This window comes from Aphelocoma coerulescens, chromosome 10 (genome assembly GCF_041296385.1).
Source record: "Aphelocoma coerulescens isolate FSJ_1873_10779 chromosome 10, UR_Acoe_1.0, whole genome shotgun sequence".
Classification (NCBI taxonomy): domain Eukaryota; kingdom Metazoa; phylum Chordata; class Aves; order Passeriformes; family Corvidae; genus Aphelocoma; species Aphelocoma coerulescens.
In genome coordinates, this window is record NC_091024.1 from 9,963,615 (window position 1) to 9,991,119 (window position 27,505).

Genomic DNA, 27,505 nt, shown 5'->3' on the forward strand with positions numbered 1-27,505 from the left:
AACACCAACAGAGGCACAGTGAGGAGAATGAGCTGTTCCTGGATATTACAATAGCATGGGCAAAGGAATATGAGCTTCCTCCAAGACTTTCAAATGCCTCTGGAAAGACTCCTGCAGTCTCTGAGCAGAGTTTTTAATGTCCACATCCAATTTAGCCATTACCTCCTTACTGGCACTGCCAACAACTGAGTGAGCATTCCCTGTGGGAGGCTTTGTGTCCCCTTATCAGCTGAGACAGAAGGCCCCACTACAAGGACAGCTCACAAATTAACACCTACAGTTCACATAAGCCTGCAATTTCCAAAGGTTCCCCTCAGTCCCTAAAGATACCCTTAGGATTTCTAGAATGATTTTCAAGCCCAACTCCAACAACTACTCATAGGTATGATCAGCACCACTTCAGGCAGCCCCAGAGGGCCTGGGGTGAAAAGAGTGGGATCAGCCAGCAGTTTGGTGGTAAGTTTGCCACATTTTCTACATCAAGGGAAGCAGCCATTTTCATTGTGTAAAAATCAGAGATAAAAATAATTTTGGACTTAAAGCCAGGTTTTCTGCTGGAAATCAAAGGACTACTGACTTCAACTGCCTTTAACAATGACCCATATCTCTTGTGAAACAGGTGTGCCATAGGAATCTTTAGGAACCCAAGAAACATGTCAGACAAGACCATCTATCCACTGTGGATTACCCTCCTCCAAAGTAAAACACAGCAGCACCAAAAACCTTGCAGAAAATACCACTCCTGAACAATTATTTCCCCTAAGTGAAAACTTGCATTTTCAGTTTTTAAAAATGGGGTTTTATTGTGGCAAATACCAGGAATCACACAAATGGAGAAGAGGCACATAACACAAGAAAACCAAAACCTTTTCTTGTACCTGAAGGTCAAAACAGTTTTTGATTTCTGCTGTGAAGTCAGCTTTATCCTACCCTGGATATGACCTATTTACTCTTGTTTCTTCTTTTGAGAGTGAAGTGCCTACTTACCATATTCATAACTGTGAGGATGAACCTTTGGGCAGCCTCTGCTCCATGGTACTGGACCATGTCAGCATCTGCCACCACCAGGGTCTCCACCGTGTACTCGTTGGTGAGGCGAATCGCGTTCCTCCTCTCCCGCCAGTCACTCGTGGGCTTCAGTTTCTTTTGTCTCTTCTTTTCTGAAAAGTCAAAATACCTTTTAAGGCTGGCAGATCATAATAAAACACTCCCACCCTTTTCAACAAACATTCTCGTGCATATTCAGGCTGTAACAACCTTTAAATTAAAGTGTTCTTGGCTGGTTAAAGAAGCCACCAAGAGGTTCCACTGCAGGTACAACTGTGCCTCTGGGTGCATAGATGATGGGCAAAGAGGGAAGAGGATGGGGAAAGTTCAAAAAAAGCAAAAGATTAACTGTAATTCAAATCAAGAAGTCATGCTCTTGCAAAAAATGTCAGAAATTGGAAATAACTGCTCGTGAAAGGATAACATTCCACTACAATGGAACAAGGGCTAATTAAGGAAAAGCTGGTTGAAATAAAATTTAGGATAGGAAACCTTTCTTTGGGATGCAATGTACACAATAGACTCTGCAGGTTCTCCAGGGGAGTTGTCAGATATTCCTGGAGCCAACTTTCTCATCAATTGCATTTTGCCTTACTACCAGCAGTACTGGAGCAATGCAACAGAGCATAAGATAGTCTCAAAATTTTAAAATTAAATCAGATTGTTTTGGAACACTCATTACTGGCCAACTGCACAAGTCTCTGGCTGAAACCCAGAAGAGCAGAAGGTCAGGCCAGATAAGATCTTCTCTGGCTTTCTCTGCTCATTTATTGCTGTTGGCCTGAGCAGCAGAACAAGCAGCTGGTGGCCACCTACATGCAGAGCTCACGAGCCTCTTTCCTGGGGCTGTGACCCAAGACCAGGGGACCCCCTGCACCAGCTGATTTATGAACTTCAGCTACAAGGACCTGTGGCAAGAACCTATGGCAAGGACCCATTTTAAGGACTAGAAAGTGAAACAGTGGTCAAGCTACCACTGATACAAAAAATTAAACAACAGAAGTTAAACCTCACTTCCTCCCAACAAAATGTCTATGTATTAATAATTTGTCTTCTTCTAAGCTGAAAGGTGAACTGTGTTTCACAGGCAGATGTGCAAAGCAGCTGAGGCATGACCAAAGGAGAAGTTCAGATATGAAATTGAACGTGCTTGCTTTACTGCAGCCACAAAAAAATGTGTTCATGCTTTCAATTGTAAAATGAAAGAGAAGCAAATTAAATCATTAAAACAAATTTATTCTTCCAATAAGAAACCAACTGCCAAGATTCACTGATACTGTGATATATTATGGATAAGACACTGACACTGTTATTAATGCTGATTTTTCCCTGTGGAAAAGGGAACAAAACACACAGGTCCTGCAACAGCACAAATACAACATTCAGGGCAAAACTGACACAGGACAGACCCTAACGGATGATCAGACAGGTCCCTCTTACATCACACAACACATGCTGCTCATTCCCCAGAGCAGAGAATCACTTTTTAATTTTCTTTAGATTTAACCCGAGACCCTCTCTGAGCAAAGCAGCAGCCAAAGCTGAGCTGGTGTTCACTGATCCTGATTTTCCACAGCCTGTTTACCAGCTCCCTTACATAATTCAGCTTGAATTTCCCTTCTTTCCCAGATCATCAGTTTTCCCTGACCCTCCTGCATTCAGGGTGACAAACTCCATCAGCCACAAACCCCCAAAAGCCCACCTGAAATGGACTCCCTGCCTTCACCTTCATGCATTTTCTGCCTTGTCAATATGCACATTTCCACACATCCATCCCATCTCCTCATTCCTGGTTTTCTCGCAGTCATCCAGTACAGCTCTGCACGTGCTTTTCTGCCCAAGGCATCAACTGTCAACACTTGGTACACATTTTAAACTGAGAAAACAACCATGAAATCTGATTTGATTTTTTTTTTTAAGAGAGTTTGGAAATATCCCCCTGGGTCTAAAGAGACAGACAGGAGTCTATGGACAAGGAAAAAAAAAGAAAACGTGGGGTGATCATAAATAATGGAAGCTACATGCCAGCAGCAAAGATGAAAATAACCGAGTTTCAAGCCTGTTTTCACATGGGCTGCAGGATGACTACAGGAAAGTGCACAGTCATGGCAGAGCTGCCACAGAGCAGAGAATCTCTATAATAAAAATAAAATAAATAAAATTTAAAAATTGACTATGCAAGAAAGAAGGAGAGCTGAATGCACCTTTGACTTGCCAACTATGAGATGGAGATGACTTCCTCAAACTCCTGTGGAACAGCTCACATGTTTGTGTGTTATTTTATTCCTTTAATTCCATTCATTTCCCATCCCTCCTTCTGCACAGCAGCACATCTTTAGCTACAGGTCCTGAACATCATCATTTAAATACCAAGGAGAAATCAAAGAAAAAAGAAAAGAAGGTGAATTATTTCAGTAAAAACACTGACATTTTGGGTCTTGCTGCTATCAATCAGAACCTTCCTGAAAAGCACAGCACTTCCCCATCAAATTCTTATTTTGGCAATCCCCTAATAAATGTTTTCAGGCAGTATAAATCTCTCATCTATGGAGAAGTTGTTCTTATGGGGGGCTAAGCCTCGATTCAACTGAATCTAGGCCTGACACTGAATGAGCTGTGTAAAAAGGTTTAAGTGGAAGGAAAAAATCAGAGTTCTCCGGGTTTTCACTTAAAAATCTCTTTTTTTGTGGAAAAGAAGACACTTGCGTCAGAGGAACAACTCACTCTGCTAGACTGGAGCTTGCACTGCAGGGAGAAGAGGTCATGCCATGGTCATTTGCCAGTGTGGTCCCTCGTCCAGAGGCAGATGAAGGAATTGGCACCTCTTTGCAGTTGAACAAAACTCTGCAAGGTGTGACTTTTGGAGAGAAGCAGCCTAAAGGGACTCCTGGCAAAGGCTGGGCAGAGTCTTGGTTCACACACAGCCTCTGGGCCCCATTCCTCCCGTGGACTGGCTGCTTTCCACCAAGGGGTTGGGATTAGAGGATGTGTGTGGAGAAGCACCACCCCACAGGCTGCCTGGAAACACAGCCAGAGTGACCTGATGGGGAGAATCCAGGCTCTTGCTGTTAGCTTCACCCTAACATTATCCAGGTGTAAATTTACCTTCCCTTAAAACAGGCAACAGGACTCGAGGGAGCCCACAAAGAGCTCAGGAGGTCACTGCTGAACCATCCAGAATAGGCAGAGCAACACCAGCTACTTAAAAAAGGAGAGGTTTTCCAAGTCTGCAGCTCCTCCATAGCGTAAATTATTTTATCCTGTCCACTTTCACAGTGGTCTCTCTCTGCATCCTCCTGCCTACCACAAAGGCAAACAATTTTCCAGAACAATCAAGCACAAGGAGAAAACAAAGCATTTGCATGGATGAACCATCACAAAGAGAAAGGAAATGCACATATCCCATATTACAGATGTTCGATGAAGAGAAAGACCCAAAATCAACAGGAAAAATCCTCGTGAAATGCATTTGCAGCTCATACCTGAAAGTGAGCTGATTTTATGGAAGTATACAAAAAATAAAATCCCATCTCTAGAGCCTCACTTCAGAAACAAGCCAGCACAGAAAAGTCTCACTCCTGCCCTGCAAGATTTATGGACCATGGGCAGAGAATCCCTCCATGAGTACATGAAACCCCAAACTAAAATAAACACCAGCCATTAAAACAAGGATTAAATGCTTGGTGGATTCTTTATTTGAACAAACTGATGTTACAAATTTTGTGGTGCAGATGTTAAGTGTTAGTGTGAAGGCTAAGAGGCCATAAACCATGGGCAGGAGCTGTCAGAGGAGTTTACATTGCAGGGAGCACACAGCACATGATTTTAGGAGTCAGGTGTTCCCTGCTTAAGAGGTCAGAGAATTTCATATGAAATATGACCTGAAACAGTCAATCTACAACACAGCACATATATGCTGCAGGTGACTGGGCACAAGGGACATTACTCTTTGGCCAGTCACTCTGACAGAGTGTTACACAGTCTATTGGGCCAAAAATTCCACAAAATTCAGGACTGTGAAGTGAAGGGACAAGACACACCCCCAGATGCTCAGGATAAAATGGCTGTGACACTGCACAAGCTCAGTAGGTGGCTTTCATTTACCCTTCCCTGGCTCATCACCTGCAAAGCCACGTGATCATACCACGTCCTGCAGTCTTTGAAATCTCCCTCAGAATGGGAAGAACCAGAATCCCCACTGTGATCAGAAGCACAACAAGGCTCTTCTGAGGCCTCTGTAGAAAACTCCTTATGTTCAGTGCTTTTTATGGCAACTCAGCAGATGTGCAATTCCAGAGCAACCGCCCCAAATGACCTTTTCCTATTACACACCAGAAGCACTGTCTAGCACTGTCTGGCTTTTGGCAGATTCTTGCTGTAAGTGCAGAGGCCTTTCCTGATCCTCCTACCTCCCTTCCAACTGCATTTCCCAGACTCATCTAAAAGCAACTTCTTCTCCTACAGTCTTCCACTATTTTTTCCTGCCTAATCTTTCCCTTTGTAATTTTAGCTACCTCATTCTTGTTAAACCTACTGGCAGTCTCTGGATGCTGTTCAACAAAAGCCACAAATAAAAGTTAAACTGCAGGGTCTTTTCTGCGAGGCCAGATTTTTCCTTAGAAGCTCTTTCCTATTGCTGCCTTAAAAACCCTCTCCAGCTCTTCGAAGCCCTTTGCTCCCTTTCCTCCTCCCATGACCCCTTTAACATGTCCATATACCCTCGATGGAGGGCAAGCTCTGTTTTACCATGTCCTGTAACTTCAGCAGCATAAAAAGGAAGAGAGGGTGTCCAAGTGGGGCAAACAGCTAAAATTAATTCTCCCCAAGCCCCAGGACTTTCCAGAGAATCTCTGACTGGTACTCACATTAGGCAGGTTTTATTAGCTTCACCTGAAAGTAAAATTCATCACCTCTCCAAAGCAAAACAGAAAGAAAAGGGAGATCCTGCACACAAACCAAGTCTAGAAATTAAAGAAAGGGACTCCTTGAGGTATATTCTTATTACTTAACCTAAAACCATATGTCAATGCTGAATTATCAGAGGGACAGGATGCCACAAAATTTCTCTGGTACCAGCAGCAGGATAGAAACACCTCTCAAAAGGTGACTAATCCCAGACATGGAGACATGTCTGGGATTCACCTCTGCCAGGGTGCAGCACATCCCTGTGCCCTGCCCTGTTATACCTCCACCAAAACCTTGGAATTTCAGATTTACCACAGCCAGCTGATGCCAGTGGGTTGCCTGAAGTTCAGGAATTACAAATGGTGGCTCATTGAAAGAACAGCTGATTACAGACTGAGAGCTGTCCTCTCAGTTTTAATGCCCTGTCCTACAAAGTGCATCTCCAATTTCTCTCTGGCTGGAATGGCAGACAAAATTCAGGCATCAACTGCTAGGAAAAATTATTGCACATCAGAATGATCCATTATTCCCTAATTCACCTTCCAAAAATGGTTTTGTTTTGCTTTGCGGTTTTTTTGTTTATTTTTTTTCCCCAAACAGCCACTTTCATACCAGATCACAAGTTCATGACTATTTCTCTGGCACAGAAGCAAACAAGAACTTGAGACAGAAATAATGAACTCTGAGCTGCATCTCAAAACACCACAGAGAACTTACTGCAAGTATTGTTATCCAAGTCAGTCTGTGGCTTGGGACCCATCACTTAAAACCTTATTCTTCTGCAAAACAAACTCAGTCATCAACACAACACATCAGGACTTTGTTTTAATGGCAGGTCTGTGAGACAGGACAGGATAAGCACTGTGATCTCTGCTCAATGGTTCAGTTTGTCACCAGATTTTCAAAGATTCCCACCTCCTGGACTATGTGCACTCATCTCCCATGGAAAGGACACTTTCCTGGTGGTACAAGCAAGGCTTATGGCAGATAAATAAGGCAATTTATAGTGGTACAGGAGCAGGCACACTGAGCATGGCTTGAGCTGTGGACAGTGATAACATGGAAGAAGCAAAGACACCTAAAAGATGAGCAATATACCTTAGTCCAAGAACCACCTCTCTGCTTTTGTAGCCGGAATGACCATGGAATATCCATGAACATCCTGAAACAAGGACACCGACAATGTGTCATCACCACCTGCCAGGCTGGATTTCACTGGGTTCCAATGGAAACCAGCACTCAGCTTCATCAGGAACCAAGCAAAGGAGCAGCACAGCTGCTCTGGAAGGGGAAGAAATCCATTCACTACGTGTACTTACACTTCCTTCTTTTGTCTCTTTTTTACCTTGACAGCAGTGGAAGAAGAACCTGGAGTCCCTCACACTCCTCAGGATTGCCACTGAGGAATCATCCAGAACAGACTTGCAGTAAAACCTCACTTGCCACATGTGATGGAAAAGGACACTTCTGAATGTAAGACTGCTCCAGGAGGCTGCTGTTTATCAGCCATGAGGAAACAATCACAGGCTTGCAGGGAAAATCCAGACTCCCTGTTTGGAAGACCAGGGATCTGGAAAAACCAAGGGATTTATCCACAGAAGTGAGACACACTCCCATGGGTAAAGTGCTGAGTTCCTGACACGGGGAATCCTTCTGGGCTTGCAAACACTTAATCACATTACATCTTCTGTGGAGCCCATTGTTGAAATCCTGCTTTAATTCTCCAACAGCAGCTTCCTAATATGGACTAATACAGGTTGCATTACATCTCTCTATTTTTAGTGCACGTTTTTGGCCATAACAACTGCTCTTTCAGGCCAAGTCAAACCTGCAGAGAAAACCCAGCTAAGAGACAATGATTAAAGATGGAGAAATGCAACGTAGCAGTAACATGTGTTTAAGATTTATACCTGTTCGGGGAAAGCATTCTCTACATTTGATACCTGCGCACCAGCACTTACTTAAATTATTACCAGCTTTGATAAATTGTTAAAACAGGTTGCAAAGTAACTATGCAGAGAAGCAACACACTGTTACTTTGTGAATTAAAATATTGATCTTCCATTATTTCACTGGGTGTGCAGCACATTTGCATTAAAGGAAAACTGGTTCATTTAAACTGACAAAAGGGTTTAAAGCAAACCCACATTTAAGAGTAATTTATGGGGTCTATATCATAAACATGAAATAACAACCTTCCCTCCAAAGACAAGCTGCTCTCTCTCATGCTCCTGGACTGTATTTTATATCAAACCCTTTCTATGTAAGGAGACTTTCATACATCACTGGAGACTTTTGGAAAAGTTATAACAGAATCTACTTTTCTCAAAGAAACAGAAAGTTTTATGACATAGTTAGAGGAGATTCCTATGCTTTCACAACATGGTTTGATTCTGACTTGAACACTGATATTTTCTCAGAATCAAGAAAAATGGAACAATTTTCCCATCCACAGACTCTGATGGCAAAAAAACCATGCAAAATATGTGTCCGAATCTCAGTAAATAGTTAAACCAGTGTTGTTCCATGATAGATAACATAAATCATCTATTTACTGCAGCTGAGGTTGTGGTGGACATTGTCACATAGAAACAGCTTTATTGTATGTCACAAGGTCACAGAGACAGGGCAATGAAAGAAGCTCTATCTCAGGGGCTGGGCACTGCAAAAATCATGTGTGATGCATTTAAAGAGATCTTTCTCTCCTGTCTGGCTCTTCTGCAGGGAAATTCTTACTTCTATGTATTAAAACCTGCAAACAAAACTCCCTTTGACTCCACTCTCTCCACAGTAAAAACACTTCTCCAGGACCTTTGACAAGAAATTTGTCAAAGCAGGGTATGACAGGAGGTTTGTACAGATGCTGCCCAGTGTCCAGAGATGAGAAGTGTTTCACATCACTGGTGTGAAGCTATTTCCCATGTTCCTCACGACTCCATGCTGCAGAGCAAGTGAAACCCAACCTTCCCTTCCTTCCCCCTCACTGCATGTGCACCTGGAAACCTTTTAATAGGTTTTCTGTTTGCCTCACAGGGGCTCATGTTCATGCCTGAGCAGAAATGTGCATTGTGACTTGAACTCTTTCTCTTGCTGGATGACAGGTGATAAAAATAAAACATATTCACATATCATATGTCTAACAATAGCACCTGGCCCATGGTGATGGGATCCCTCCTTTGCTGCTGGAGCACTTTGGAATTACAACATCAGCCCTGGGATTTTTTTTAACCCATTAGTAGACACTTTCAGATTCAAATCTCAAGGATCCAGTCATGCAAAACCTTAAGTACTTTCCCATTCTTGACTACAGTCAGATTAATCCTCTTATACAGATTATTCCAGGAGAAATTTGGCTCCCACAAAGTTCTCCTGCAGACCTAAAAATAATTTTGAGTGCTGCAAGACATGTTACACCACTTAGACTAAAGGAGTTGTTTTAGGGATTTTAACCACCCCTTATCAAACCAGTCTGATGGCATTACCTGGCCCCAAGCCACTTTCCCTCTCCCAAGGCTGGGGTCTGCAGGGAGAGCACCACATTTCTGGGTGGAACACAAGGGCAATGCCCTTGGAAAGCTGTGCTCTCTGTCCCCTCAGTAGCACTCCCTAATTAAGTTCATTTTGCTTTCTTAAAGTGCTTTCCTGCTCCTCCTCCAAATACTCACACAAGTCATTACACCACCAAGCACCTTTGTTTTACAAGTAATTAAGTTCATATATCATAGGAAATTTGTCACTGGGCAATTTAGCCCTGTTTAAATTTTCATAACATGATCAATAATTAACATTAAAAAAATTCGGCTGATGTTTTGTATTTTGTTTCCCAAATAACCCCAGATTATGCCAGCTACCTCTGAATTACAAAATTTAAAGAAGAAAATACATAAAGCGGTGGTTCTTGTGTATTCAGAAAATACAAGAACAGCAGTAAAGGACTGGAAAATGCCTAAGGATGACAATTCTGTGCCCTTGAAAAATACTCATTTTATACTGTATTTACACAGACCTGTACTTTTCTGTCTATGTCATTCCACAATACAGGGTTTGTATCTAAAATGTCTGGCATAGGAATATTCCCATGTATTTACAACCTCCAATCTTTCCTGCCAAGTTTTAGCCTGGGTGAGCCAAATTTTAAACCAATGGAAAACAACCTCTAGTACAAATCTGACCAGCCCATGTTGGTGAGTACCACAGTGAAGAGACCTTTTCCCAGCAGAAACTCTGGAAACCCATCCCTAGATGGCCGCTTCCACACAGTTTCATTAGAAATGGACCTTTTGTGTGTCAGACAGGATTAATTTTTTTTGTTTCTAAACTCCTTGTGCAGGAAAGTTAATCCAAAGCAGACAGGAGTCAATTAGGTCGTTAACGTGCTAAGCCTATTAACAGCCATGACTTACATTTCTCTCCCTCAACAATGACAAACATTCAGTGATCTGCCTTTAAGTGGGAAAGTCCACAAGCGATTGCATTATTTTAGGACTGGGCTACTTGGAGCAGTGGCTGTTTGCAGGAGCAGCACTGCAAGGGCTTGGCTCCCTTCTTAGCACAGCAGAAGGAATCAGCACCCAAGGGATGGGAATTCTGTTCTCAACTGTAGCAGTGGGTCCCCAGAAGCCTTCAGGAAGCAGGAGGTGCCACTGGAAATACTCTTTTTTCACTGTCTTCCTTTAGTATCTTCATGCTCACTCAGCTCCTCTTTCCCTTTGTGATCCCATATAATTATTATCCAGTGTCTCCCCAGTTTCCTTCCTTTCGCCCCTCTTCTGAAGGAGGGAATTTCAGTTCTGCCAATGACAGGGAGCATCCTGCCCCTAGAAAAAAGGTCAAAAGGTTCAGTGGCAAAAGGATGAGGCTGATTTCTTGGACTGATTTTGGTTCAGTTCAGCTTTTAACTAATGGCTGCCTTTTTTTACAGTGTAAGAATTCTGAAATGCATTTTCTGTGACCACAGGGCTGCAGCACCTACAGAACTTGGCTGGGAAATCAGAGCAGTGCTAAATTCTGATGTTTTCTCTGAAAAGAGACATAAGGGATCTGTAACTGTAACCAGATCCAAGATTTCATTCTCAGAGAATCAGAAAGAAGATTGGCTTAGTCTGAACTCCTGAGAATGATAAACCTGCTGAACTGTGAAGCGCTCAGCTCCACACAGGAGAAAACAAAGGCCCTGGATTTACCAGCAGCAGTGCCAGGGAAGACACGGCTTAGGAGAAGGCACAGGTCACCCCTGCTGGTGCACAGGTCACCCCTGCTGGTGCACAGGTCCGGTTAAACACAAAAACTGTGATTCAAAGCCTTACAGGCAAACTTCAGGTTCCTGGCTGCCCATTACAGTGAGTTCCTTCAGGCCTCTTCCACTGCTGTTCCCACAAGGAAGCTTTTTGTGCTTCCTGTTGCTGCCATGTCCTTCAATGTCCAACAGCAGCCCCTGTCTCTAAGCACTCTGCTGTTCCCACACCAGTGAGTCTCACTCCTGTACCCAGAAAACCTCCCAGTCCTGCTCCCCATTTTGCCTCTCAGCAGCCCAGCAGCACAACCCACTGCTCCATTTATGCAGCCCATCCAGGAGAAGGCAGAAGCTGGAATATTGTGTAGTGGGGCAGGAAGGGAATGAAAGGAACAGAAGATACAGGGACACTGCAACCTAATGAAGAAATTACACAAAGTGCATAAAAAATACCCCCTATGCAACCCACCCAGAGAGAATTCCAGAAAGGATAAAATTCAATTGCTCCAAAGATGTCAAAAACTAGACCAATTTATACCAGCTGGCAATTTGACTGTGTGGCTTTGAAAGAGGGAGAAGACAGGATATGATCCAAGAACAGATTTAGCCATTTTCTATTGAAAAATGATAGCAAATTATAATATATGATATAACAGCTGTTTTATCAGATAGAGCTTAAGTTTGGTTAGTCAAACACCAGGTAGAAAAAGCAAAATCAAGCTCCTAGTTAAAAAAGTCACCTTGTTTAACTACATCTGGTAGTTCCAAATGCACACAAGCCCTTACAAAAGCAATTAAAATCCATAAAATAATACAAAGTCTGCTCAGTTGACCCTGACATAGATCATGCACTCTGCTAGATAGAAGTAAGAATGATGGCATGAGAAGATGAAAAGAAAATAGATGGTTTTGAAAGACAAACTGTGCATCTCTTCCATCTCCAGATACCTCTTTATCCTATGCTGGATCCCTGGAGCTGGACTCCATAGATGATACTTCTGATTAAAATATATCAAAGTAGCTGAAGTGATGTTTTCCACATTCTGAAATGTGAGGATCACCATTCTATCCCTGCCTGCTTGGCATAACTCCAGTGAAGAGGTGAGATGGAAGAGCCTCCCCTAACCACTGACTTCACTTAAACAAACCTGGACCTTTGCTAAAAGCCCAGTGAATCCCTCCCTGAGCAGTGGTCACACTGCAAGGTTAAAGCAGAATTTATCATCTCACAAGTTCAATGATACAGCACATGCCCTGACAACTTCATGTCTGCAATGTGACCCTTGCCTGAAGCAGCAGCAGCATTCATTCACACTTTCCATCTTCCCCAGCTCCAGCCACCCAACCACCAGAAATACAAAATACAAACATAATTCCCATGGCTGCTCTCTGGAGCCACTCCAAGCTCACCTGCTACAACCTTGCAGTGCTCCTCAGGACCGTGTGTCTCGGTGGCATGGCCGGCTTTGGTGGATCGTCTCCGCCTGACGAAATGTTCCTTTCCACTAAATGAGGTCTCAGATGCATTCACAGGTTGGATCAGCAGCTGCTCTGATCCAAGCTGGATGTAGCCAACCTGCCCACAAAACAGAACAAAAAAACCCCCATCAGTTTGGTACCCAAAGCTTGTCTATCAGCCCAGTCTGAATCCAGGTCATTTCAGTGCAATCATTATTTATTTTGAGGAAATGATGTGATTATGGTTGTGTTCAGCTTGTGTAATACAGATTAAAGAACTTCAACTGCTTCTCATATTTATTTTTATATCACTGAGAACTATTTAGAAACAATGCACTGTGCATGTACAAAGAAAAGGCGGAGATTCCTGTCAACACCTTTGGTTTCCCTTCTTCCTCTCCCTCCAGACACAGCCCCACAAATATGTGTGTTTTACAAGATGCTCAGCTCACACGAGGACAAATAAATCCTGTTAACAGAAATCCCTTCAAAATCACCTTTCCAACTGCCAGGATTGCACTGCCATAAAATGGCATTTACTGTCTCAGAGAGCACGGAGGTGACACTGCCTGCACACAGGAGGCCCCTGTGTGTACCACCCTCACAAGGAACACTGAGTGAACTGATGCAAGTGTGACTTGAAGAGCCAAATGCGTTTTTTGGGACCAAATACCTCTTCCCAATACATTAAGGGCACATAGTCAGCACTGCTCTCCTTGCCAGCCAAGGGTTGGATTTCAGAGGTGAAATCAGGAATGGACTGTTGCACTGTCCCAGTTACAGGATTTTCCACCATCCCCGGAATAAGTGACACAGGGAAGGCAAAGACCCTGCCTAAGTAACTCCATAGGGTCCAGGTCGGAGCACTAAATCCCTGCCTTCCCTGCACCAAGTCCAGACTTTACACCAGGGCTGGCAAGAACACCTTTGGAAGCCAGCTTCTGCCCCAGGAGAGCCCTCCTCTGCTCACAACCCAGAGCTTTTAAGGTTCTTTTATGCTTTTTCCACTCCTTTTCTGGCATGAAAAGAAGAGAGTGAATGCAAAGTTATCACCTTAAAACTTAACAAAGCCTCCAGGTTTAGTAATCAACACTGAAGTTGTAACACCTTGCACAAAGTGAGTATTTACAATGAGGGGTTCTTAATTTTCATTGTATTAATCCAGTGATTATTTATATTGCAATTAAAAGTCTCAAAACACAGCTCTGCCATGTACCCCCCCTTGCGAGAAGTCTCTAGCTCTGATTTAACTTCTGTTAACAACAGAAGGGCTCACCTGGCCTGCCAGGATTGTGTACCTGAGAGGTAAAGGTGCTTCCAGAGAGGTCCAACACCCATCCTATACATAAAAAGAGAGACCAGACCTTTCTGGTCCCCCCCCCCTCACATTCTGTGCCAGCCAGGCAACTCTCCAAAGAAATGCTCTGCACGTACATGCGAACGCTGTGTGTTCAACAGCTGACTGTACTAATATGATTTATAATATACATTACATACTGTATATTGTACATTTCCACACCTCCCTGCCAAATTCAGTCCTCACGTACACCCAGGAAATCCCTTTGGCCCAGTATTTCCAGCAAGAGGAATTTCTGCTAGCAGAAATGAGAGCTCTCCTCCTTTGACAGCCACACGAACTGAACAGCATCCAAGGGAAACCAGGGTGTCTTAGAAAGGGTCACTGACTTCCAAAGAGTAATTGGACAAAAATAAAACTGTAAAAATTGGTGTCTCCACTGGCCATGGCTGCAAAGCACAGCAGAGACAATCAGTCCCCTGTCTCTAAAGAGACAAGAGACACCTCTTTGGGGGCCTTCCAAAAGAGACGTTGCTCTTGGGGCAGGGGAGTTGCTTAAGGATAAAATGCCTTGGCACCTCCCATTTACACAGAAAACCCGACATTATTCCTTGGCCCTATGGAATGCTCACCAGTTTATAAGACCCACTCTGCCCTGGAGTGTCCAAAAGGCTGCCTTTTCATTTAAATCACAAGTTGGGCTTTGTCAGAATTGCTTCAGAGACAGCAAAAGCCCTGGTGACTTGTTCTTCCAGCCTCCTTTACAATGTTCTCCACTACTTCCCCTCCTTGTTCCAATCTTCCAGCTGGGAGGTAGCCCCAGCCCCCTTTTTTAATATAGGTTTTAATTATTTAGAAGAAGGGTTGTAAATCTGGTGCCATGGTACTAAAAGCCACACCAGAGCTCCTGACAGACTGCCAACCATTTCAGCTGGTGCCAAAAATATGTAAGAAGAAGTCAGTTTCATCACTACCCGGCATTATCCCAACTTTCTGGCATCATAAGTGAAAATAATTTAAACCATTGGAAAAGACTTATGTTTCACATTTGCTGTGGAATTGTGAAACCTATGGAGGGAAAGAGCCATGCATCTTCACCCTGGAATACATTGGGAAGCATCTTAAGATCAATCTGACAACGCAAACAGAGGTTCAAGCAGGAAGGGTTTACAGGATCGTGCCTGTAAAGTATTCCTAGGGAGTCAAAATTATTTCCCCAAACTTGGCATCTGGGTTCTGAAGAGTCCCCAAACCTGTAGGCCCAGAGGAGATCTTTTGGATTCTGTAACTTGAATAGTCTGATCATTATTTTGCTTTTTCCGTAAGAAATGCATTCCTCATTTGCATCACTCAAATCCTCCAGATCCTGCCCTGTGCTAATCCCAGCATGAGATATCAGACATCAGCACTGGACAAAGCCTCTGTGCTTTTCTTCTCCTGTCTGTACGATTTAAGGGACTGGAGAAAGCTTTGGATTTTGAAGATAAGGAAGTAAAACAGAAGACCCCGTAACTCTCGGAGCTACTTTTCCCACATCTCTGGAAATCATTCCAATTAAGTGAAGTGCTTTGGATCCGGCAATTCACTTGCAATTATGCTTGGGGAGATGCATATCAAAAGCTGGGATACTCCCTCCCACCCTTCTCTCTCTGTGGGAGCCCAGGATCTGGGATTGCTGAATGTTGGGAAAAGCAGCTGCTGCCCAACCCCACCATCCTGGAGACACAGGAATCATCAGGAGCCCAAAAATTCAGAGGAGTGTAGGAGTTCATCATCATCTGCATTAATTTTACAGTTGGTATGGCCAGACCATGTAGCTGACAGAACCCTGCAGCTCCGCTAAGGGGAAAGGCTGGAATGATTTCAGCCTCCAAAGGCAGGCAAACTGACAAGTTGATTAAAACAATAATCCACGCTTCCCACTACAGCCCCACTCACCAATGTGCTTAACAGTGGCAAGATCTTTCACATTAAGGATATTTCATATCCTTGTTTTAGAAGTCAGCTTAACATTGATCACCACCAAAACATTCCCATGTGCTCTTACCCAGAGTTTCACACACACAATGGTCACTCCAGTAACTTGCTCACTCTCTGATCTACTCCTGCACTACCAGTAGATCACTCTTCTGCTACACATCATCTTCCACCAGAGCTTTTCTTGGGCTAAATCACAACAGGGAAAGGAGAAAGGTCCTTACACAATGTCACTGAAATGACAGTGGTAACACAGCCTTTGTATGACCCCATCCTGCCTCCTTGGCTTCACTGCTCTGTCCCTGTGCCCTGGTAGTGCTGGTGGAGCTACTGCAGCTCCAGGGCTTGCTCAGAACAGGGATCCAAATCCTCAAGTGTTCTCTGTACATGGTTCTCGACCTTCCCACATGTTAATACTCTCCAACAGTTACACTGTTTTTCCAGCCCTTTTTATTTTCACAACATCTTTGAAGGAAATCTGTGAAATGCTGAATCTTTAACAGATTTTTCTCTTGCTCCTAAGTGTTCATTAGTTACATACATACGAACATGCTGAAAAGAGAACAGATTTAAACATCTGACAAATTCCATCCCCTTCTCAATTCCTCAACTGTTACGCTGTAAATCGTTGTTTAACCATTTCCTCAAAGTTAAAAGGAAGTTAATGTTTAAAGTGAAGAACAAAACAACCCACAAATACAGTTTAATAAACTGCATGTGGGTTTTAGTCCTGTCCTTATTAATCATGTTTCAGCTTTGGTTGGTTATTATTTAAAAGTGCAATTCAAGCAAATTGAAAAGAAGAGCTTTAAGTCTTGTTCCAGAGTCATTTCAGGTTTACACTCAGTTCTGAGAGCAGACAATACCCAGGAATATCTGCCCTGGCCTCCAACTCTATTGAACAACAAAACCCCAACATGTTCTCCCTCTTGTCCATTGTGGAAGAGGAAAGAAAATCCCAGCACAAGGAAACCCAGCACAGCAATTTTAAGAGATTTAACTTTTCAGCTCATGGCCCAGATATGGATGAATGCCAGACAGCTCCTCTCCCAGACGGGGGAGTTCAGCAGAGCTGAAGGTTTCCTCAGGGGAAATTGTATCATCTTATAATCCCCAGACTCCTGCTCTGCCCTGCTTCCCACAGCAGCAGAGGCTCCTGAGTCACCTGAAGGGCAGCACTGCCCTGGTGCACAGAGAAAACACTTCACTGGCCAGGGATGGAGCTCACCAAGCTGCAGTATCTGCTCTGAACCAGGCATCACCTCCCTCTGCAGTGAATGAAGGCGGGCAAACCCCTCTCGAGGGACAGTTCACCGATCTAAGGTACCTATGGCACAGGATGAACCATCAGGGAAGGGCTCATCTTTATCACTCACTCGCCCCTGGACAACCTAAACATGACACACTGCAGCCTCTTCTGCATCCTTGTTCCTCTTTTTCCCAAGAACAGATCAGATTTACTGTTTTACCAGGAGTCCTTGGAGTTACTGCTCATTCCCTGGAGGCTGCAGTCCAACTTACTCAGTTCTCTTTGCCCTCACTGGCCTTCCAGACAGGATCCAAACCCACACCAGGACATCCAGGTCCTGCGAGGTACTTACACCTACCTGGAAACCAGTGGGACTTCAGAGACCTTAAAGGAAGAAATCCAGATAGATGCTCTTATCATCTGTCCTTATCTACATTTACACCCTCACAAAGTTTATGAATGGTCCCAAGTGAACAGGACACACCAGAACGAAGAGCCACCATTCAGAAATATTTTAACAAGCTGGAAGATTTGTCCACCAGGAGATGCAGGAAGTTTAACAAAGGCAAATGTAGACAAAGCTTGGAAGAAAAGAATCCCTCTTCCTCTCTGAGTAGATTGTATGAGACATTACTGCAAAATACTTAGGGTTTCCCAACTTCCAGTGTGCATTTCTTAAGGTGTAGTTTCAATTAGTCCATTCCATCCTACAGAGAGAAAAATCACTGTTCTCACTCCATGAACCTTTGTAATGTGCATCATCCACTTCTACCAATCCAGTCTGCACAAGGAAGCTCAAAGGAGACAAAACTGGGGTGTGAAAATGTTATATGAACTAGCCTGAACAGGAGGGAGCCACAAACTCTTATCTCAACTGAGAAGGATAATCTACTTTATTTAGAGACATGCCAAAGAGCAATCCTGAACCCAAAATCAAAGATTCTGGATTTTAAAATGGAAGAGAAGTTACTTAGCATCAAACCTCTGCCTCTAAATGCATCCCAGTGATTTTCATCTTTCAGATACGGTTCCTGAACAGAGTTTTCAAGTTCATTTCTAAGTCTAATGCTTATTTTGACATGGACTCATGACCCTCTTAAAACTGTAACTGTTTCCAAAATGCAGGTACAAGAAATATGAAAAGCCTACACCTACTGTAAGGGGCTGATGCTGCAGTCCAGCACTTCAGCATGTGACAGTGACTCTACTGTGGCCTTACAAAGCTGGAACTTCCCAAAAAATACAGTTCCTGTACTGGCTGCTGTCTTCCAGTGTTTGTCCCAGGGGCTGCAGAACTGCCTGTGAGTGCCCAGCACCAGGGAAGGAAAGTGCAGCCCTGAGCTGTGGCCAGAATCCAAGTGTTGGCACAACTGCACTCCCCAGAGGACAGTGCTGCCAAGGGGAAGGCAGCAGCACCTTCCAGGAACACGGTGCCTCCTGCCGGTGCTGAACTCCCAGGCTGTCAGAACAGGAGGGTTCAAGCATCCTCACATGAGGTATTCTAGCTGTATCTAAATGATGAGAACTTGGGTACAGCAGTCCTTACCTCACTGTGACCTCACACAGCTCCAAGAGCACGGCCAAAGCAGGAAACTACAGCAGCCACACACTGGTTAACAGCAGCATCTGCGAGCAGAGCTTAAAACCAGACCCCAACCTTCAGATGCCACACTGGGAATCTGATATCATCACCAGGAAGCAATTACTCAGTCTGGCTGCAGCTCAGTTTTCATGCCACTGTGTCAGGGATTTTGTTTTTACTAGAACTCCACTTGCCCTGATCATTTTGTATCACTTTTGGTATGATTTATGGCATGGCTGAGAATATGATTACAGCAAAGCCTGAGCCAGCTGGAGATCAGGACACAGTATTACTGCCCACTCTACTTCTTAGCAACCAGCTTTTCTGAAGGAGATGTCCTGATCACCCAGTTAGAGCCCAATGAGCACTCCTTAGAGTCCAATGAGCACTCCCATGCTGGAATTTTCAGGAAACCCCCCACTGCAGCATTAGAACTGCTCAGAAGACAAATGCCAGGACAAACAGGCTGCAAGGTTTCCACTACCAAGGTCTTTCTTCTAGCCCAACAGGTCTGGCCCATGTCCCACCTGCAAAGCTGCTGCTGACAGCAAAGCCTTATTCTTTCTGTAGGAAACAGGGCTCAAGGAAGCAATGGGAAAATAAAAATAATTTTTTTTTTTAAGTGATGGTCTTAGTATTTTAAATTGCCAGACTAGAAGGCAAAAAATTTTGGGCTCTAGAGTCACCTGCTCTCAGTTCAACTCATGGCAGATTGAAGACTTCCTAGATAAGTTGGGGCAAACTTTTGATTCCTCTGATCCCAGAAAACATCTTACCACTAAATTGCACAGCTTTCACTACAGGTGAGCTTGTTTAGTGTGGCCACTGCAAAATGCTGTGTAAACACTGAAAACAGCCTAAAATGTGAGATGTTTCATGTTTAAAGACAAACTTAAGAAACCAAAATGGTCCACTTAGCTAGAATAAGAAGGTTTATCTACATGGTGGTGTGGATTATTTCAAAGAAACCATTTCAATAATTAATGAGGTTCATCTTAAGTTTAGTTTCATCCATCTTAAGTTCAGGCTCATCCTCCAGACACTGGAGCTTTCTGTTCTCTAGTTTTGAGCACATGAGGGTGTTATAAACTTTAACTCACCCAAATGTACCATGCACCTGCTTTTAGCCCTTTCCCATTCCCAGTGATTATCTGAATGAAGAGGATGAATGGATTCCTGTAATAGGAAACGAGTATCCCAACTTGCAGAAACACTTCTTTCCCAACACATCTGCTCACACCACTCAGCACTCCCAGGACCAGATGCACAGGCAAAGGCAAGTGGAACTTTATCAACACTGTCACTAACACATGGGCTTTGCTCCCCAAGAGGTGGCACAAAACAGCAGCTCTGACACTGATCCCAGACTGATCCAGCTCAGTTATGTCAATTTAGTCATTGCTTAGAATTCACATGATCCAAACAGGTACTGCAAAAATTGCTGTTCACTTCTGCAGAGTAGTGAGAGAAGACCAACTAGTCTTGTCTCTTTTTCAGCTTTTCTACTGGGAATTTCGCCAAGCTTTTTCACCCCCTCCTCCATTCCCTGACTCAGGCAGTTAATACTGTGCCTACAACTACATTCCTCTTTTTTTTAAAGGTTCCTCCTCTGCTTGTCTGTGCTTTCCAGCTTTGGAAGCCCAGCAAGATTAACAAAACACGCCTGGTGACAAAAGCGTAGAGCTGTTAGTTATTTAAGGCTTGATCTAGAGATATCAGTTTTAAGCTTCCCTCGGTGGAACTCAGCTCAACTTCCAGTGCCACTCACACCTCAGCATCTCTGTTGGGGTTTTTTTAATCCTGAGGCACAGCGCCCTCAAATGGCTCCAGAACGAAGGCCGGAGTTCCGAGGGCGTAGTGCTTCTCACTACGGTTTAAGGATAAATCTCCATCACCAGGTCTGTTCTGACAGGCACATTTCCCAGGACCATGTGCTGGGAATCACTGCCTAATGCTCCACTGATGCCCTGAAGTACTTTCAAGTTATAACAATAACTGCAAACTATTCAATGTCTCAAGAGTCTCAGTCTCCACCACTGAGAACCTTTCTGTCCCACACAAGATCACCTGCTCCTGCCAGGATGCTCCGAGGAGAGCCAGGCCCTGCAGAGCCACCTGAAACTACAGTCTCGGGCAGAGAAATCCTGACACTTGTGGTGGGAAAAGCACCCCTGAGTGGCATGTTCCTCCAACCATGCTGGAGCACTGGCTGTTCCCTGACCACGGCTCCCAGTGAACACCCCAACACCGACAGCAGGAGCCTGGTGGGAAGAGCCAGCTGCAGAGCTGCACAGCTGCCACAGGATCAAGCCAGGATGGCATCAAATCACCCCCAGCAGGACACAGCCACCTGCCCCATGGCTGGGGGACAGTGACACAAGATGTTCCCTCCACCAGGATGCTCCCCTACAGCACCCTCGGGTTCTGCTGCCCACCCACAGCAGAACCGCAGGGCCTGAGGCCCCTCATGGATGGCTGAGGCTGAGGAAACTCCACAGTGGAGAGCCAGGGTGGGCCAAACACCCACCACGGGACAGCGCTGGAGCTCGGCAGGGCCCAGGAGACGAGGGGACAGCGAGGTGAAGGAACGGGAGGGTCACCTCGCTGAGGGGAGGTGAAGCGCAGGCATCTCGCCTCGTCGGGCTGACAGTACCAGTCCACGAAGGGGAGCGGGGTGGGATGGCAGTACCAGCCCGGTGCAGGGGAGCGGGATGGGATGGCAGTACCAGCCCTGAGGAGGGGAGCGGGGCGGGATGGCAGTACCAGCCCTGAGGAGGGGAGCGGGGTGGGATGGCAGTACCAGCCCGGTGCAGGGGAGCGGGGTGGGATGGCAGTACCAGCCCTGAGGAGGGGAGCGGGGCGGGATGGCAGTACCAGCCCTGAGGAGGGGAGCGGGGCGGGATGGCAGTACCAGCCCGGTGCAGGGGAGCGGGGTGGGATGGCAGTACCAGCCCGGCGCAGGTGCTGAGGGATGCGAAGGAGTCGCTGCGGTTCAGCGCGTGTCCCGAGTAGAAGCAGAGCCGCTCCCGCGGGGGCCGCCGCGCCTCCCCGCGCCGCCGCTCCACCGCGAAGCCCCGGGCCAGGAAGCGCAGGTCGCGGCGGAGGTGCAGGTACAGCTCGGCGCCGGCGGCGGGCAGGCGGAGCAGCACAGCCTCCTCCTCCTGTTCCGCCGCTGCCCGCCGGCGCCGGGGGCCGCCACGATCCCCTCCGGGCGGCAGCAGGTGGATCTTCTCCAGCGGCACTCGCTCCGGTATCACCACTTCCAGCTCCGCTCCGCCAGCTGCAGGCGAGAAGGAGAGAGGCTCAGGCGCTCGCACCCCGGAGCCGCGGCCCGACGGGGCGGCCGGGGGCTGCGGCACCCCCCGCTTCCCGGGACAGCCCCGCGCTCGGGTTTCAGCGCAGACAGCCCCGCGCTGGAAACTGTGAACGGGCTGCGCAGACAATGGAGCCAGCGGAGCACAGCGATTTATTTCTCTCTATATACACATATATTAGAGACAAAAACGTGCAGGGAAGACAGGAATAGAGCAAACGCTAAAGCTACTTGTATCATTAAAAAAAATATATAGCTCAGACACAAGCATCGCATTTCACCAACCCCAATAAAAATCTGCAGGGAGAAGGGGAAAAGCAGAGCGAGCCGCAGCCGCAGCCAAGGACAGTCAGCAGCTTTCCACATGGAACGCTACAGCAGCAGCGGGAGGACAGGAAAAGAAAATACAAAAGCCTGGAGCAATTCATCCCGCGGGCTGGAACCGCGGCCACGCAGGGGATGGGGTGCGTGACCTGCGCTCCGCGCCCGCACGCTGCCGCCCGGGGCCGGACCCTGTCAGCGCCGCCGGGGAAGGGGAGCCGGGGCGGCGGGGAGCGCTACCTGTGCCGGCGTCCAGTCCGCAGAGCAGCAGGCAGGGCACGACGAGGGGCAGGAGGCAGCCGTCAAACATGGTAATGCGGCGGCGGGGCCGAGCGCGCAGCGCAGCCACAGGAGCACAGCCCGAGTGCGCCCTGCCCGCCCCCGGCACCGGGGATCGCCGCGGCGCGCGCCCGGCCACGCCCCCCGCCGCGGCTCCGCGCGCCCATTGGCGGCGGCGGCCGCCGGGACACACCCTCCGCTCCCCCATTGGCTGCGCGCCGGCGGCGGCGCGCGGGGAGGGCGCACGTGGGCGCGGGCGGCCGGCAGAGGGCGCCCTCTCCTGCCCCGGCCCGGTACCCGCGGAGCTGCTCCGGGACCTGCGGAGCCACCGGGGCCATCCCGGCGGGGCCAGGGGCTCTGACAGGCGCCATCCCGCCGCTGGGCAGCCCCGTCCTGTTCCTGCGGCTCCCTTTCCTCATCACTGAGTGAATTTAGACTCTGCTACGGCAGCTCGCTTGAGAAACTCGCCCGTTCCTTTCCCAGCGCCATCCGCCGGATCGGTGCCAGGGCTTGGAAGACCAGGAAAAAATTAGGTTGACGATATCATAGAACGGGTCAGGTTGGAAGGCACCACAGAGGGGCACCTGGTCCAACCTTCAAGTTCAAGCAGGATTATCCCAGAGCACAGTGTTTGGACACACACAGATTTTGGGCAATGATCCTGCATACTCCTGAAGCACTCATCATGTGGATGAAAATAAGAAACAAGTGCATAAAGCTCAAGACATATAATTTTTTTTCCATCAGTTCCCATTTTCACTGAGGTCCTGCAGCCACTGGAGTTCCTTCCCACCTGGTTGGGCCATGTCCTGCGTGTCCTCAGCTGTGCAGGGATCAGAAGAACTGTTTGGACAGGGGCTGTTGAAAGCAGTAGGGTGATTTCCAAGAGCAGAAAGGTTTCTGCTGCATTTGGTGGGCTTTGGATGCGATCCTGTGCTCCTGGCATGGCTGAGTCATGGAATGCAGTCAAGATCCAATCTGTTAGCAGCTTTAAACTGTGGTGGCCCAGCAGAGCAGTGTCCTAGAGTTTAAACTTCTGCAAAAATCTGCAACTTTGTTCCTGAAATTGTAGAAGAATTCAAAGGAAGGCCCATAAAAAAGTGTGAATGACTCTGGCAGATCTCCCTGCACCACTTCCACCAGAATTGTCCGGAGCTGTACTGACAGCAGGAATGGCTCTGAGCTGCAAGCAAGTGGAACTAGGTTTGGATGCTCATCCCAGGGAGGGCAGGCACTGGGGGAGTGCAGAGAAAAGGGCTGTTTGGAGCTGGGAAAAAGACTGGTGAGAGACATGAGCACCATTTTCTTTCTTCCAGGCATTGAACAGACAGCAAGAGCCACGTTTTCTTAGCGAGCTGCTCCTGTACAAGGAGAGAGGCTGTTTGAGAGCCAGAATCCTGTAGCTGCCTCCAGCTCTTCATCCTGCTGGCTGTGCTTTTCCCAGGCATCAAGGGACATGCCATGGCACACCATGGGCTGGTGCAGCCTGCTGGTGCAGGCTCAGAAAGCCCTGCCCTGCATAGGGCTTCTGCAGCACCTTATGGACACAAGAGCACGTCCCACCTCCTGCTGGGGCCTCAGGAAAGCCCCTTGTCCCTCCAGTGTGGTGGCACTTGGAGGATGTTACCTGTGGTCAGCAGCAAGAGCAAAACTGAGAACCTGCAAGCAGCTCCCAGCAGGCAAAATCAGAGTAAGCCAAGACCCATGGCTCAAACTCTTTATTAACATGAGATCAGGTGAGATTTAATATCTCTGTGTTTCCCACTCTCTCTTTCAAGGCTCACTCTGCTCTCGAATAAGAATTTACCAAAGCAAAGGGACTGGCCCAGACCCATTCAAGTGAGACAAAATCTCAGTTTGGGGCTGCCTTGCTCTGTGTCAATAGTGTAACAAAACACGGAAAACAAAACCTCAGAGCCTGGATTTCCCTCCTGACCTGTTGTGAACCAACGATTTCAGTGCCTCCCTCCAAGGCCAAGGCTCCAGCTGGCACAGAGTGGGGCAGAGCTCCCCCACAGCTCCTCCACCCGTGGCAATCCTCCTCTCCTGAGAACCACGAGGCAATTTGATTTGTGAGCTGTCAAACCTGGCCTGAGCCCTCAACAGCCATGTTTAAACCCAGACCACCAGCTGACTTCATTTGCTAAGGGACTGGAGCTGGTGCCTCAAAAGGGTTTGACGAGGGGACTTAGATTTGTTTAACTTTTTAGTACATCCTTTCTCCCACCTTCCAAAGTCCTCTGCCAAAAAAATAATAACAATACAGAGAAAGAATAAATGTAATAGTCTGGGGGAAGAGAGGCACTAATAAAGAGAAGTCTGTAACTTACTGCATGGAAGGACTTGCTCAGCGGCTGGGCTGGCTGGCACAGACTACACTGGGGTAGGGATAATCCCTATGCAGCATCCCAGATTTCCAGAACATTTGGACAGGAGCCCAAGAAGCTGCAACACCCCAGGACAGGGGCAACATCCCAGGCAGACCTCAGTGTTGCCAAGGGCTGGAGCCAGGAGCAAGAGACAAACCCCACAGTGGTACCTACACAACAAAAGAGGGATCTGTCTTAGGAGCAGCACTGGTGGTTTTCTTGAATCCAAATCCCAAAGTTCCAGTGAGACACTGACTCTATTAATTGAACACCACGGGCTTTTCAGAAATACCTTGAAATTGTTACTGATAAGGATAACATGTGTGTAGCTGTGGAGAGGGCTGTGGTCCTGTTGTGGTGATTGCATTGCTCCCCTGCTCCCAGCCCATGGGATGGGGGGATGGTTCTCCTCTCACCATCACAGAGGTGGATTTGGCCCTGCAGTTCCTAGGAAACAAACCCTATCCCCCTCTGAAACTGGTGTGGGGTGGGGTTTTTTTTCAATTTTAAATGTATGTCGAGGAAGCCAAGTTTCACGGCCATTACTGCAGAGTTAATAACCCTTTGGAGACTGCAGACATGTGTTATATCCATCTTCCGAAGCAGTCACTTGGCTCGTGGCCTGGAAAATGCCAGCATGGGAAGGGTTAACTTGGCCACTGCTCAGCCTTCCCCCTTCTCTCCAGCCACCCTTCTCCAAACCTTTCCTGTCCTGGTCCTTTCCCCGACCTCACAGGTGCTGCTCTCCTGCCGAGACACTCCGATGCTTTTCCTGCTCTCCCCGCAGCTCCTCCCCTCTCTGCAGCCTTTGGGCATCGGGAATTCCCTCCCCTCCGGAGGCTGCAGAGCTTGGCCAGGCTGCTTGGGCACGGACCTGGCAGGTGCTGCTGTTACCTGTGCAAATGACCCCCCAAAGAAGCCGGAGACCGTTTAATGACAAGTAGGGACCAACAAAAGCTCTTTTGTAACTTAAAACCACCAACCAAATAAATACAAGTAGTTTCAGAGGTGCCAACATTGGTTTTCCTACAGTCTGGCTTTACACACTGAGCCAGAGGTTCAATTAAAGCTCTTCCCTGGGTACAGAGTGTTTCAAGCTTTGCTGCTTCATGTTGGACTCACTTCTTACAGGTGGTCTCAACAATCTTTAAGGTCTTTTTCAGCCTAAACGATTCTAAGTGGCGTCACCAGCATCTAGTACTGTTCATGCAGCCCTCAGCAGAGGCACTTAGGTTTCTCCTTCCAGCAGCCAGAATTACCCCAAGCCCATGAGAGAAAAACTCCTTCTGGGACATCTCTTGTCAAGTCTGGCTCAAAATGGGCAGTCTGTTCATGAGCTCCTGGGAATGAAAGAGCAGAAAGAAAAACGACGGTGACCCTGGAGGTGTCCGAGGGACAGGCTGAGCCACCAGCACCTGTGTCCTCAGGGGAGCACGCAGCCTGCTCCAGTTCAGGCAAGCCCATGGCAGGAGAGCTGGGCCTATCTTTCTCGTGGCAGGGAACTTTATTCACAGGCTGACAGAGGATCCCTTTTGTCAGAGGGAGTTTGCTTTGGCTGAGCTGTGTCTGTCTCACAGTGAGTGCATCACATGAGGTTTTCCATGAAGATTTTCCCTCCAAACACTTTCCCCCTGCCTGTCTCCAAGGGGCTTCCAGCTTCACCCAGCTGCAATGGGGAAAAACACCCTCTTTCCATAGAATATTGAGAAAAGAGAAGAAAATTATTCCTGTGGGATAGGGACTGAGGAATGGACTCCTGAAATTCCAGGTTGCTTCACGTCTGGCTGCATTCCCATCCTGGTGCCACTGCTGTCTTTGCAAAACCTCCCAGGGTAACTTTGCAGAGAGGATGCAGATTTGGAGGGATCAGTTTGCAACACTGTCAGGACCAGAAAATAACATTGCACACAGGCCACAGTGGGTGAGAAAAGTCAGGCATATAAAAGAACATACTCCCAGCCAAGTAACACAACTGCAGGGTGCTGGGGGAATCTGCTCCCTCAGGGTGGGCAGAAATTTGTGTAGAGAAATCAGAAATGTAAGTGCACCAGCACCTCCAGTCAGGCCGTGCTGGCATTTTCAGACACAGACAGGGCTAGTCCAGGGTCACTTTGGGATCGGGAGGCCATGCACAGATAGCCATTGGCTGGGCCATAATGGTCAGCCACGCATCACTCCCCAGGCATGGGGGGACAAATGGACAAAGCAAAGAGCTGCTGTTGTTTGACCCTAAAGTTCAGTCAGGCTTTTTATGAAGTCCAGCGTTGCCACCTCTGATGATGTTATCAGGAACCTGGGAATAGCTGGCACTTTCTTTTGTTATGATTTATGGTTTGTTTGGGTTTTTCCTCTCCAGACCTTGGCTCCTGCAATCATGAGATTATTTCTCATCTAACTCCATGTTTGACCCCCCTGTCAGGCTGGGAAAGTGACCTAGGAGAAACCTAGAGGGTTTTTGTCCTGGAGCAAATGAAG

At 46.9% G+C, this 27,505-nt stretch overlaps 1 protein-coding gene across 2 annotated transcripts in view; it reads right to left on the reverse strand.

Annotated features, from left to right (window-relative positions):
- Window positions 1–22,730, reverse strand: part of ADAMTS17 (ADAM metallopeptidase with thrombospondin type 1 motif 17) — a 157,317-nt gene extending 134,587 nt beyond the window's left edge. For both annotated transcript variants that reach the window (XM_069025817.1, XM_069025816.1), the window contains exons 1-4: window positions 22,623–22,730; window positions 21,697–22,028; window positions 12,596–12,761; window positions 988–1,160 (exon numbers count right to left, since the gene is read on the reverse strand). In XM_069025817.1, coding sequence (XP_068881918.1) covers window positions 988–1,160; window positions 12,596–12,761; window positions 21,697–22,028; window positions 22,623–22,692 — 741 coding nt within the window. In that variant the 5' untranslated portion in view covers window positions 22,693–22,730. The remainder of the gene's footprint in view (window positions 1–987; window positions 1,161–12,595; window positions 12,762–21,696; window positions 22,029–22,622) is intronic.
- Between the last annotated feature and the right edge of the window lie 4,775 nt (window positions 22,731–27,505).